The sequence below is a fragment of the Bombina bombina genome, chromosome 6, assembly GCF_027579735.1.
Source record: "Bombina bombina isolate aBomBom1 chromosome 6, aBomBom1.pri, whole genome shotgun sequence".
NCBI classification, from domain to species: Eukaryota; Metazoa; Chordata; class Amphibia; order Anura; family Bombinatoridae; genus Bombina; species Bombina bombina.
This window is the reverse complement of record NC_069504.1, coordinates 645,734,912-645,749,116: the sequence shown is the minus strand read 5'-3', so window position 1 is coordinate 645,749,116 and position 14,205 is coordinate 645,734,912. Positions and strand designations below refer to the sequence as shown.

Genomic DNA, 14,205 nt, shown 5'->3' with positions numbered 1-14,205 from the left:
CTCTGTGTGCCTGCCTGCTCTCCTCTGAGCTTGATCCAAACTGCTTGTGGTAAGGCACAGGTGTCCGTGCAGCTCTGTGTAGCTGTTGACGTCACATGTTACGTCGGTACTAAGAAAAAGAAGATCCGTGCTGTAACCAATGTCCTTTACTCTGCGCAGAGTGTTTCTGGTTGGAAGTAGTCCTTTAGCTGAATCTGTTGTAATCCTTCGATCTTGGTTGTTTAAAACTGCTTTGTTCCCATCAACGCGTTTTGCCATTAACAATGGCTTTATCAAGATCTTGATAAATCAGCCAATAGGATTGAGTTCACATTCTATTGGCTGTTCCAATCAGCCAATATGATTGAACTTCAATCCTATTGGCTGATTGCATCACCCAATAGGATTTTTTCTACCTTAATTTCGATTGGCTGATAGAATTCTATCAGCCAATCGGAATCTAAGGAATGCCATCTTGGATGACGTCACTTAAAGGTACCTTCATTCGTCGGGTAGTCATCGGCAGAAGAGGATGCTGATTACTTTGGGTCAATGCCCCACAAAAGGCCCTTTAAAGGGCTATTGGTAGTTTAGTTTAGGCTAGGGTTTCTTTTTATTTTGGGCAGGCTTTTTTTATTTTGATAGGGCTATTAGATTAGGTGTAATTAGTTTAAATATCTGATAATTTGTTTTTTATTTTCAGTAATTTAGTGTTTGTTTGTTTTTGTACTTTAGATAATTGTATATAATTTAGTTAATTGTATTTAATTTATGTAATTTATTTAATTGTAGTGTAAGGTTAGGTGTTAGTGTAACTTAGGTTAGGTTTTACTTTACAGGTACTTTTGTATTTATTTTAGCTAGGTAGTTATTAAATAGTTAATAACTATTTAGTAACTATTCTACCTAGTTAAAATAAATACAAACTTGGCTGTAAAATAAAAATAAAACCTAAGCTAGCTACAATGTACAACAAAGGGGTTTTTGGTTAAGCACACCACAAAAGGACTGTTTTATCTTAGCACACATATTGTGGGAGTGCTACTGAAGTGACCAAAACAATTACAAAACAACAAAATGTATCGGTGCACATCCAACCACTTAAGTCCACTCTTTCATGGCATATTTGTATATGCTTCTGTCTGTCAAATATACTTACATAGCTTCTAATAAGATTGGGATCAACATCTCGCAATAATATTGGCTTATATTTGAGCTGCAAAAACAATTATACTTCTATCTGCTAAATATACTTACATAGTTCAAATAAGATTGTGATTAACATCTCGCAATAATATTGACTTATATTTATGCTGCAAAAAAAATTTAGCAGATAGAAGTATATTTGTTTTTGCAGCTCAAATATAAGCCAATATTATTGCGAGATGTTGATCCCAATCTAATTAGAAGCTATGTAAGTATATTTGACAGACAGAAGCATACACAAATATGCCATGAAAGAGTGGACTTAAGTGGTTGGATGTGCACTGATACTTTTTGTTGTTTTGTAATTGTTTTGGTCACTTTGGTAGCACTCCCACAATATGTGTGCTAAGATAAAACAGTCCTTTTGTGGTGTGCTTAACCAAAAAAACCCTTTGTTGTATCTTTGATTAGGGAGCTGACCAAATCCCTCCCCTTTGGTTAATGCACGCCACCCAGCCCAGGTGTGTTCCAGATAAATTGTGATATACTTAATAAGCTAGAAAGCTTCACACTGTGTAGACATAACTTGCTGCAGTGTGGAAACTGGTTAGAGTTAGGACCAGTCTAATATGGGACACCTTGTAAGTGGTGACTGGCTTAGCAGAATATGATCATATTGTGTGACTAAGATCCCTATTTTATTTAAATTTAAACAGGCAATTTTTTGCAGCATAAATATAAGTCAATATTATTGTGAGATGTTTATCCCAATCTTATTTGAACTATGTAAGTATATTTAGCAGACAGAAGTTTTTATTTAAATTTAAAAGCATATTTAACAGGCAATTTTTTGCAGCATAAATATAAGTCAATATTATTGCGAGATGTTAATCCCAATCTTATTTGAACTATGTAAGTATATTTAGCAGATAGAAGTATATTTGTTTTTGCAGCTCAAATATAAGCCAATATTATTGCGAGATGTTGATCCCAATCTTATTAGAAGCTATGTAAGTATATTTGACAGACAGAAGCATATACAAATATGCCATGAAAGAGTGGACTTAAGTGGTTGGATGTGCACCGATACTTTTTGTTGTTTAGCAACAATGTAACTATTATTTATATTGTAGCTAGCTTAGGATTTATTTTATAGGTAAGTATTTAGTTTTAAATAGGAATAATTTAGGTAATGATATGAATTTTCTTTAGATTTATTTAAATTAGATTTAAGTTAGAGGTGTTAGGGTTAGACTTTGGTATAGGGGTTAATAAATTTAATATTGTGGCGCGACGTTGGGGACGGCAGATTAGGGTTTAATAAGTATAATGTAGGTGGCGGCGGTGTAGGGAGTGGCAGATTAGGGGTTAATAACATAATGTAGGTGGTGGTGGGCTCCGGGAGCGGCAGGATAGGGGTTAATACATTTATTAGAGTGGCAGTGGGCTCATGGGGGCGGCGGTTTAGAGGTTAATAACTTTATTTAGTTGCTGCGGGGTCCGGGAGCAGCGGGATAGGGGTAAAACAGTATAGTATAGTGTGGGTGTTTAGTGACAGTATACCAATAAAGCTGTGAAAAAGCTGAAGAGCAGCAAGATCGATGACTGTTAGTTAACAAAAGTCCGGTGCTCATCGCCCCATACTTGTTGTGCGGCTCCGTGGCAGAGATGTTAAGCGTTTTTAGGCGAGCGTATTGGTGCAATTGAATGCAAGTAAGTTGACGGCTTGATAAGCAGGGGCCTTGGGGTTTATTGCTCCTTTAACACCAGTTCACAGTATCACTTATGGGTATGCGGCTAAGAACTCCTCCAATATAAACATTTGTTACAAGAGTATCAGTATAAATATGTGTTAAAAGAGTACCAATATAAATATGTTACAAGAGTACCAATATAAACATGTTACAAGAGTACCAATATAAAAATGTTACAAGAGTGCCAATATAAATAAGTTACAAGAGTACCAATATAAACATGTTACAAGAGTACCAATATAAATATGTTACAAGAGTACCAATAAAAACATGTTACAAAAGTACCAATATAAACATGAGTACCAATATAAGAATTAATTACAAGAGCACCAATATAAACGTGTTACAATAGTACCAATATAAATGTGTTCAATATAAAAAATATCAAAATAGACTTCCGGTAGGCGGGCATATCGGGCAGACGCATCCTAAGTGAGCTCCGCAGGTCGGAGTAAAATAACCTCACACGCCGACTTTAATTTGCTTGCCTGGCCTCACTCTGGGACTTGTCGGGTTGTGGAAACCCTCGCCGACTTAAGACTGAAGAGTGCGGATCTAAACACAACAGGTCAGGTAACTCGGCCTCTGCAATACGGCTTGGTTGGGGTCACTGGGGTGGTCACGGCAGCCAACGCACCATAGACAGACTGACACTTCTCAGAGGGCTGAAAAAAAAAAGTCTATTAGTGCAAAGAGTGCAACGCGGAGATTGTTTGCAGGGATTATCTAGCCCTGAGATCTAAACACTACTCTGGCCATACGCAATAGAAAGGACAGATACCAAGAGTAGTGACCACCTCACTGCAACTCAGATCCCTGTTATTAGGTGGTGTGGAAGTACTGCAAGGTTGCACCAGGCCGTGAGAACTGAGGCATAAGACACACGGGGCCTGTGAGAGCCACGGAGGGGAACGGCAGATTAGGAATCACAGAGTGGTAAGAGTTGGCTTGCACAGACCTCTAGCCCTGACTACTACCACCGGACATTAGAAACAAAATTTCTGCCCCTTCCCCATCTTTCAGACACGCACGCAGACCTGAAATTGAAACTGAATTTAAAATAAAATAAATTGAAGACAACTCATTGCTCTGCGGTCCGACCATCATAACATTCTGACCGCACAATTCTCTCCATTGACAACCAGTCTTGCTAGCCTTAACTACACACCCTGAAAGGCATCCCCCACACGGCTACAGCCTTGAACTTTTACACTGACCACTGCACTTGAGAGTACCACAACAAGAGGACTTGCCCTACCAGGGCTGATGAAAGTGGACAAATTTTTTTACAAACTTTCTCCTTCCGCTGCTGCAGATATGTCATATAGATCTAAAAATGCGGACAATAAAAAACAGCAAAAACATTCAGCTGAGATACATATAGAACCTTCATCCTCCCCAGACCAGATCCTGGTTCAGAGTGTGGACCACTCAGCCTTATTGCACGAATTGAAATCTTTCTTTCTCCCTAAGATGGATTCACTCCAGGCGGGAGTTGATACTCTGACCTGCGAGGTCAGACAGTTTTCTTCACAAATGACTACAGCAGAAAATCGCATTTCGGAGATAGAAGACAGGCAATCTACTGCAGACACTACGATCAAGCAGCTGGTCAAAAAGACACAGATCCTCCAGGACCGCATCGACGACTTAGAGAATCGAAGTCGTCACATTAATCTGCGAATAGTAGGAGTGCCTGAGAACATCAAAGGCAAGGATCTGTTAGAATTTACTGCATTGACATTCCCCAAACTCTTGGGGCTGCACCCCGACATTCTTCCAATTGATGTGGAAAGGGCGCACCGTGTGGGGCCCGAAAGAAATCTGGACCAGGCTAGGGCTAGACCCAGACAAGTCATATTTAAGTGCCTGAAATTTCAGGAGAAGCTGAAGATCCTGAGAGCCTACAGGGCGCGCAAAGAGATCTTATATGAAGGTGCAAAGCTTCTTCTTTTCCAAGATTTTTCCATTGAGATATCTACTTGGAAGACTAGTTGCCTTATTATACCCAGCGAAGCTTCAGCTACAAACACCCCACGGAGTCAAATTCTTTCACTCACCACAAGCACTAAAGAGCTACCTGGCTACGGAACAGCAACAACACCCATCATGAGTGGGGACACCTTCTCTTTGCCGGAGGTCGGCAGGCTTCACTTTTGAATCTTTGGTTATTGAACCACCAAATGTTACAACAAATGGCTGGGTGTTATATGTTTAAAGACACTCTTAAGGACGGTAGAAATGTCTGGACTTCAAAATGGAGAGTCTGGAGGTGGAGGTCAATCCAGGCCTTAAGGGTAATGTTAAACTGTTATATATATATATGTTTCAATGTTATATTTTGAAATGTTATATGTTTTTATTACTGCTACATCCAAAGATGTACGGTTACAGATAACAAACAAGGTTATGTTAAGTGTATTGTTTGTTAATAGGATTTGGTTATTGCATCTTACTGTTCTCAAGTTACTGCTAATAGGACAAGTTCCACATCAAGGGCTGGTTCAAAGAAAGGGAAAACAAAAGAAAGGAAAACAAAAGTATGAAGGTCCACGGAGGCTACACAATATCAAGGTTAGGTTATGTGTTCATCATTGCCAGAAGGTTAGATCATATTATTTAGCGGCATGATACAGCCGACAGTAATATCCACCCTTAGTAGAATCCATAAGCCAGAAACAGGGACGCATAATATTCCATCTAAACCCCTTACTGGGTGGATGGCCTCTGTGGACGGGCTAGACCACGGCTACACTGGACTTAGGCTAAACATAGAGAAGGAGAAGGGGAACTCTAAGACTGCCTCTACACTAAGGGGGAGAGTAGCATACACACGTAATGGAATACAGTTAACCAGGGATGCATTGAGGAAAGGGGAATTGTGTAATGCCTTGCGGCCTATGAGCTACATATGGTGGGTCCCCTTTGTGATTTTATTGATTGCACTACAACCTATATACAGTCATATTCACCCTGACCCTTATGTCTCCCCTCCCCCCTTTCACACCTCCACCCCCCCTTTTTTTCCCCTTTTTTTTATATACTGTTTTGCATCTAGCTTATATTAGACAGACATGGCATTAAAGATAGTGACGTGGAATGTGGGAGGGCTTAACTCCCCCATAAAACGTAAGACTGTCCTCACTCATCTAAGAAAACTGGGTACAGACATTGCTCTACTTCAGGAGACACACTTACTTGACATTGAACACCAGAAGCTACAAAGAGATTGGGTGGGCCAGGTGATCTACTTATCACACACGAGTGCTAGTCGTGGGTTAGCTATAGCGTTTGGAAAAAGAATTTCGGTCACAATGGGTCATACATATTTGGATCCCAACCATAGATACATGATAGTTTGTGCTAGAGTAAACTCGACTGAATATGTATTCTGCAATCTTCATGCCCCCAATCATAGAAATCTAAGGTTTTGGAAGGACTTGATAAAAAATCTAGCCCCGTACATAGGCACGAAATTAATAGTTGGAGGGGACTTCAATATCTCTCCCACGCATCACCTAGATAGACAGTGGTTGGAGACTTTTAGCATTAAAGATCCCAGATGAAACTATAAAGCCATATATGAGACAAGATATTTAACTTGTTTGGTAATGACTTGGGCGTATGTGACATTTGGAGACTTCTTCATCCCGAAGATAGGGATTACACCTGCCTATCTAAAGCTAAACACACGTTGTCCAGAATAGATCTGTTTCTGGTAGCCAGTGATCTGCTGGATCAGGTCAGCCATAGTAAAATACATGACATATTGATATCAGATCATTCCCCAGTTGAATTAGTGGTAGGAACAGTTGGCCCAAGTATGAATAGAAAAATACTCAGGTTCCCTACATATCTTCAGGATAACAAAGTGATGAGCTGCACCAGGGTACTTGTTAAAAAACTTTTATTGTAGGTCACAAAATCTTCTTTTCAGAAGCATCATTACACAACAATAATGGACATTGCTACGATTACGGCCGGTATAGGCTGAAACGCGTCAGCAAGAAGCTCTTTGGGCGATTTCTACACACACACCACAATGTCCATTATTGTTGTGTAATGATGCTTCTGAAAAGAAGATTTTGTGACCTACAATAAAAGTTTTTTAACAAGTACCCTGGTGCAGCTCATCACTTTGTTATCCTGAACTCTCTGAAACGGAGCCTGCACAGAGGTAGCTTGTATCCGCTGTCACTACGATTGATTTAGCCAGCGCCCACCACACAATTCTAACAGTTGATTGAACGGCTGTGAAGGAAGTATCCAGTGACGTCAGACGCCAAGTTACCGCGAGTGGAGCGGGACCCAGGAGGAGAGCGGATCACGAGCCGGAGGCAAAAAGAAAGGGGCTCTGCTGGATGCATACCCATTACCCCGGAGATTAAGCCAGCTCTCTTAGGATGGGCCAGACTCTGCAAGTAGCGGAAGGAAGAAAAAACTGAGTCACTGTCTACAGCCAGGGGTGAGTCAATTTATCGAGACAACCACATCTTGGTATTACAAGTTTGGGTTTACATCACAATCACCAAATTGACTGGGCGTTTAAATAGGTGCTCACACAGACATTGACTGTTGTTCCCTACATATCTTATCAAATCAGAAGCTTTTGTCAAGTTCTTACAACATTCCTGGACAGACTTCATGACAGACAATGCAGTACACACGGAAAATCCCCAACTCTTATGGGAAACGGCGAAAACAGTGTTAGCGGGACACATAATTTCATACTCTGCCAAAGTGAAATACAATACGCAACATAGACAGAGGGCATTACAAAGGCAACTGGGACAGGCTTATCAGCTGTACCTCTTGAACAGATCGAAACCCTCCTACGACACTTATATAGCCGCTAAAATGGAGCTAGAAGCCTTTGCGAAACAACAAGCCGCGGCGGGTTTGTTGAAATCTGCAGGCAAATTTTATAGATATGGTGATAGAGCTGGCAGAATGCTGGCAACCCTGACAAAGCCTCAGACGGTAAAAACAATACTAGTGGCATTAAGATGAAATAATAAGACCCACACTAACCCGGAAGCTATCGCGAAGGGGTTTGCCCAGTATTATGCCCAATTGTACACACGACAGGCCCAGACACATAACGACACCCAGACTAAATTCTGGCGTGGGGTAGATCTACCTCAACTTTCTACAGATCAATTGGGTAATCTAAACACTCCTATCACCGCAGAAGAACTTGCGCACACACTGCGGAGCCTACCGGCTGGTAAAGCTCCGGGCCCTGACGGCCTACCTGCCAAATTTTATAAAGCATTGCAACCACAGATCATTAACACACTCACTAGACTGTACAATGCCTTACTTCTCACTGAAACGACCCCCTCGGAAAGTTTCACCTCAGCTCACATCACCCTTATTCCCAAGCCGGGCAAGGATCACTCCATGCCGGAGTCCTATAGACCGATATCGTTGTTAAACACCAATTACAAGTTATTCACTAAGATAATGGCGAATCGGCTGAAGTTGATACTTCCAGATCTGTTGCACCCAGACCAAACAGGCTTTGTATTCAAGCGTACCTCCGTGGTAAACTTGCGGAAAGTACTTCAGGTCATTGATCATTATTGGTCCCTGGGTGGGGAGAGGAGCGTGCGGGACATGTCGGAGGCAGAGAAGGCCTTCGACAGGGTGGAATGGCCACACCTACTGGACACCATGCGAAGATTTGGTTTCGAGGGCCCCTTCTTGGAAGCCGTCAGTAAGATATAAAAAAACCTGATTGCTCGGGTTCTGACTGGTGGACTCTTCTCAGAAGTTTTTCGCTTGCAGAGGGGAACCAGACAAGGGTGTCCCCTCTCGCCGCTATTATTCAACCTAGCGCTGGAACCGCTGGCGTTGAAACTTCGACAAGTTTTCCCAGGCATCCTTGTGGGGGATGTTCCCTTCACTTGGCACTATACGCGGATGACATGTTGCTGTTTGTGGATTCTCCGCAGACGCACATACCACACATACTTCGCACCATCACAGACTTCGGTAGCTTCTCCGGTTACAAAATTAACACCACTAAGTCGGAGGTCATGTGGTTACACAGACATCCAAACTCCAGACACAATTATCCTTTTGTGGAGGCGAAGGGACACCTCACATATTTAGGAATTCATCTTCATAGAGATCCCTTAAAAATATACAAATTGAACATATCTGACAAATGTATTCAACTTTCATCTCAGCTTTCGAGCTGGATTAATTTACCCTTGGGGCTATCAGGGCGCGTCGGTCTGGTAAAAATGACTATCTTACCGAAACTACTTTATCCGCTATTCATGCTGCCGTTTCTTATGACTAAAGCGGACTTACAGATGCTCACGAGAGCTATAACCCGCTTTGTGTGGAAAGGTGGCAAACCGCGGATAGCGACTGACAAACTTCAGTCCCCTTATGACATGGGAGGACTGGGTCTCCCCAACCTTAAATTGTACAATTGGGCGGCATTGGCACGTCTGGTGACAGACTGGCAGATGAACACAGGACATTTCTGTGACGCGAAATTAGAGGAGGCAGTAACAGCGCCTATTGCGCTAACTTATCTGCCGTACGGAGATAGGACCCTGCCCCCTAAGATCACCAACAGCATGCTGTATAGAGATCCGCTGAGAGCATGGCATTTGATGCATAAATACCTGAAAATTGATTGCCCCCCCCCAAATTTATCCCGATAGTGGGCAATCCCTCCTTCCCGGCTGGAAACGATCACAAGCCGTTCCGTGTCTGGAGGGAGCGGGGCTTGAGTACCGTCGGGGATATATTAGATCCTTTACAACACATAGTGAGGTCTTTTCAAGAGCTAAAGAATAAATTTCAACTCTCAAATAGACACTTTTACGCCTATTTGCAATTAAGACACTATGTCTGCTCCCTACAGGCTTCCAACACAAACTTCTGGGAGGGGTCACCTTTCGCGATATCCCAGACAATGTTTCGGTTGGGTGTGTTCTCACTCTCCCATTTCTATACGCGCCTCTTGAAGCAGAAGGAAGCCCCACTCCTTTCTAGTATGTTGTCAAAGCACAGTGATATCTGCTCAATAGACCTGACGGAACAGGACATAAAAGATAGCCTAGAACACACGAGACAGGCCACATTGACAGTATATTATAGAGAAGCACAAATAAGACTGCTACAAACAGACTACATTACGCCACATAGATTATCCAAATGGAACAGACAACTACCCGACATATGTGTTAAGTGCAGAGCCGCAGCCCCGTCATTTCAACATTACTTTTATACATGCCCCAAGATCAGGAGATTCTGGGGACAATGCCAGTACTGGCTAAAGACTACACTGGGATTGGAGATTACGCTCACAGGTGCAGAGATCTTTATGTTTAAATGGGACGAGACTCACAAACAGTTTCATAGATTCCTCACATTATGCATGCTACTTGCAAGACACTGCATTCTTCAGAGATGGATCAAAAGACAGGCTCCAACAATAGCTCAGTTTAGACACACATTACTTAGACAGCTCTTCGTGGAGCAATACGATGCAAGACTTGACAGCACAGATTGCGCCCTTTCTTGAGAAAATGGAAACCACTTATAGATATATTAGACCCACCTATACAGAGACAAATTTTGAAGCCCTTCGCTCATTTGGAGGCAATGCTTCGGTTGGGCATGACTGCTGAATGGCAAAACATCATAGACGGGACAAATGATCAAAACCCTGAACAAAGCCATGTAGAGTTGATGTTGTTCTAACAGACAGTAACATACCTTCGTAATCTTTTTTTTTTTTCCCCTTCTCTCCTCCCATCCCACTTACCCTCACCTCACCATCCTGCCAACCCTTAGATAAGATGGACACATACAGCTTATGCAGAGAACGTAAGAAATACATACATGTTCGTTCTATTATTGCCGTATTTCTATTGTTTTATAGTTAGGTAGTTACGCTGTTTAAATGTTTATATTAGAAATAAGAAAAGACTTGCAAGAGAGCGGAATCTGGAAGCACCTATGGACGTTACAGATCTTAATTGTGTATACTGGCCTTCCATAACCCTGTGGACTTAAATTCTGTGGAGACATGCTCCGCAGGGCACCTTGGCGTCCTGCGCATTCTGGAGAAATGATGATTATAGTTTTGTTAATCTTTATCACACACAATGTATTGTCATAATGATTTTGTTCTTTTCTTGCAATAAAAAGAGAATTAAAAAAAAATAAAAATATCAAAATAAAAAACAATTATAATAATACACGTTTTACCTCTGTAATTATCTTGCATCTAAGCCTCTGCAGACTGCCCACTTATTTCAGTTCTTTTGACAGACTTGCATTTTAGCCAATCAGTGCTGACTCTTAGGTAACTTCACATACGTGAGCTCAATGTTATCTATATGACACACATGAACTAATGCCCTCTAATGGTGAAAAACTGTCAAAATGCATTCAGATTAGAGGTGGCCTTCAAGGGCTAATAAATTAGCATATGAGCCTACCTAGGTTTAGCTTTCAACTAAGAATACCAAGAGAACAAAACAAAATTGGTGATAAATGTAAATTGGAAAGTTGTTTAAAATTACATGCCCTATTTTTTTGGACTTGACTGTCCTTTTAAGTTTAATTTTGAGTTTACTGTTCCTTTAAGCAAGTGCTTACACACACTCAACCAAGCTACTGCATTTTACATAAGGAAAAAAAAAGATAAATTAATAGAAAATATTAGTTTTAAACGTTTTTTTTATCTTACAAAGGAATTTCAACACAAATGTGAATAAAGTTATTATTAAAAGGATATTACTAGAGTAGAGTGTATATATTATTGTACATTTCTTTGTACAGAACTAAATCAGTTTTAGATCCACAATGCACTGTCAATCCTTGGCTGAGCACTGCTGGTAAATGGCAGCTATTCACATGTCTTCTCTGATTGGATCACCAACTCATGTTCCGCTCAGAATCACTTGTGCATTGCTGTTGGGAGGCTGACTTTAACTATGTGTTTAATCCCTAAGCATTAGCACATTAGAGCATTACATTATTGCTGTTTCATGTCCCTTTAATAACTATAATAATTATACCAATAACACATTCAAAGTACTTTTTCATTTACGTTTTTTTAGTAATCTTTTCTTTTTTGAGGGAAAAGCCAATACGACAACATTTGCATTCATACAATAGAAAGAGTTGCGCTGTTCCAGTGTTACATTCTCAACTCAATGTCACATACTGAGATACTTTCCTCCCATTTTCCATATTAATAAAAGTACAAAAACAAAAGAAAGAAAACCCAGACAGAGGAACACATTTGTGCTTTTTTTATAAACACCCCCTAAGAGCCTGGCTAATAACAATGTATAAACTAATAAAAGAAAAAAATGAGAACCTGTGGCTGCTTTATCAAAAGTAGCATCTTGTATAATCAGGGGGGGAGGGGGCAGAAAATAATCCACTCTGATTTTATATTCTAATAAAAGGACTTCTCTGATTCTCTTCTTTTCTCCAGCTGTTTCTGTTTCACACCGTGACAATAACTGAGCCTCAGAATTTCACCCAATGCACCACAAGAGGCAGCTTCCATGAGCACTGGCAAGAAACCACTTACAATATGGTGAGCTTTGTGTGCCTGTTCCTGCTCCCTCTGCTCATCATGATCTTCTGCTATTCAAGGATCCTGCTTGAGATCTCCAGGCGTATGAGCAAAGGAACACGTGAGTGCTATACACAGCAGGCTTCCTGTAGCTTGAGTAGTTTGCATTGTACAAGATTGAATAGACCCACACTTGACCTCCTCTAGAAAAATCACCAGTTGTTCCCAACTGTGCTGGTTGTTCTAGTATATAATAAAACTAAAATTACTAAATTAAAGGGACATTGTACTGTATTTGTTTCACCTATTGTGTATTTTTTCAGGCATTCATTTTACCTGCTTGAGTGTATTATTTGTTTACAAATAGCTCATTTACCTTTCTTTTTCATTTGAAAATGCTGATTTTGCCCATTGAAACCATCATATATACTGAAAGTTTCAGTACTGCAGTATTGGCTGTAAAAAAGACAGCATCAGAAATCAACTCCACTGGGGAATGCGAGCAAGAATACAGCCCATTTGAAAGCCAATTTGAATTCTTATTAGCAGCTCACCAGAGTGCATTGTCCCTTTAAGGCCTACTTACATTTTGACACTCTCATATGGTTTTATTGTAGAAAACAGTTTTTATCTAAATTAGCATTGTTGTTACTGTAAATAACTGTGGATATTTATCTACTGGAGATTACAAAATGGTTATGATATAGAGAATATGAACTTGTAAAGTTGGCTTTCTTTCAGAACTAGAATACAATAATAATGAGCAACTCAGAAACAATAAAAAACTGTGTAAATCTATATTACCAGCATTTGAGCAGGCTTTGTTTATTTATGTTTTTCAATGTTTAGAAAAGGGTTTGGCTTCGGCACCACCATCTGGGTTGATAATATTGCTGAAGTAATTTATCAATAGGGTGCTTAAAGGGACAGTGAACAGTAAAATGGGCTTTCCCTTAATCTGTTTTTAGTGACTTTTTTTACCAGCTTTAGAGTATAAAATGTAGGAAATGTGCCCCCTTATGTTTATTTTTGTATATAAAATAACTTTTTTTTCTCTTGAAACTACAAGCCATTAAATTGACTGAGCTTGCAGGGGGAACAGATTTCATGAGATATCGTATCCATCTATATAAACACAAAAGCCTTCTTATCTCCTCTTGATCTGAGGAAACAATTGTAAATGAAGATTTTCGTACCTATTAGTGTGAGAGTTTTAAGTATAGGGTTAACTTCTAGAGAGGATTGCAATACAATATGTTGCGTTGTTGTTTTATTATTATTACATTTTATTTGCGCAGCACCACAAATTCTGTAATGTTTCTGTGTGCATGGTATATCAGTTATAGCCAGGGGCATTTTCCTTGACAGTGCATAGGTATTAGAGGTGTACTTAACACCCCTTTGGCTTTAGCGCAATTTGTCTAGCACAGTTTAGGGTTAGCGTGCGAACGATACAAAGAGAAGGCTTTTTTAGTGCATCCTATAAAATCTATGGGGAGATGGAGTTAGTACAGATGCAATATCCCAATTTCGAGTCTTGTATCTCACATACTAATTTTTTACTTTTAACTTGTAATACCAGCACTAACATGGGAGAGTTATTGTTTTACCTTGTGCACAGTTCGAGTTTCAACCTCCACTGATCTGATGAAGTGGAACCTCGAAATGCATTGTATTTGCACCAGTTAGCTATTTAGCGTGTTCTTAGGTTAGCAGCTGGGGGTGTGAAATTGATGAGGAACTCAGTGTTAAAAAAGGTGAATT

General features: G+C 40.3%; 1 protein-coding gene across 1 annotated transcript in view; it reads left to right on the top strand.

Annotated features, from left to right (window-relative positions):
* The window catches only part of LOC128662182 (putative gonadotropin-releasing hormone II receptor), a 129,670-nt gene that overhangs the window by 54,909 nt on the left and 60,556 nt on the right, over positions 1-14,205 (top strand). The window contains exon 2 of the mRNA XM_053716009.1: positions 12,358-12,562. Coding sequence (XP_053571984.1) covers positions 12,358-12,562 — 205 coding nt within the window. The remainder of the gene's footprint in view (positions 1-12,357; positions 12,563-14,205) is intronic.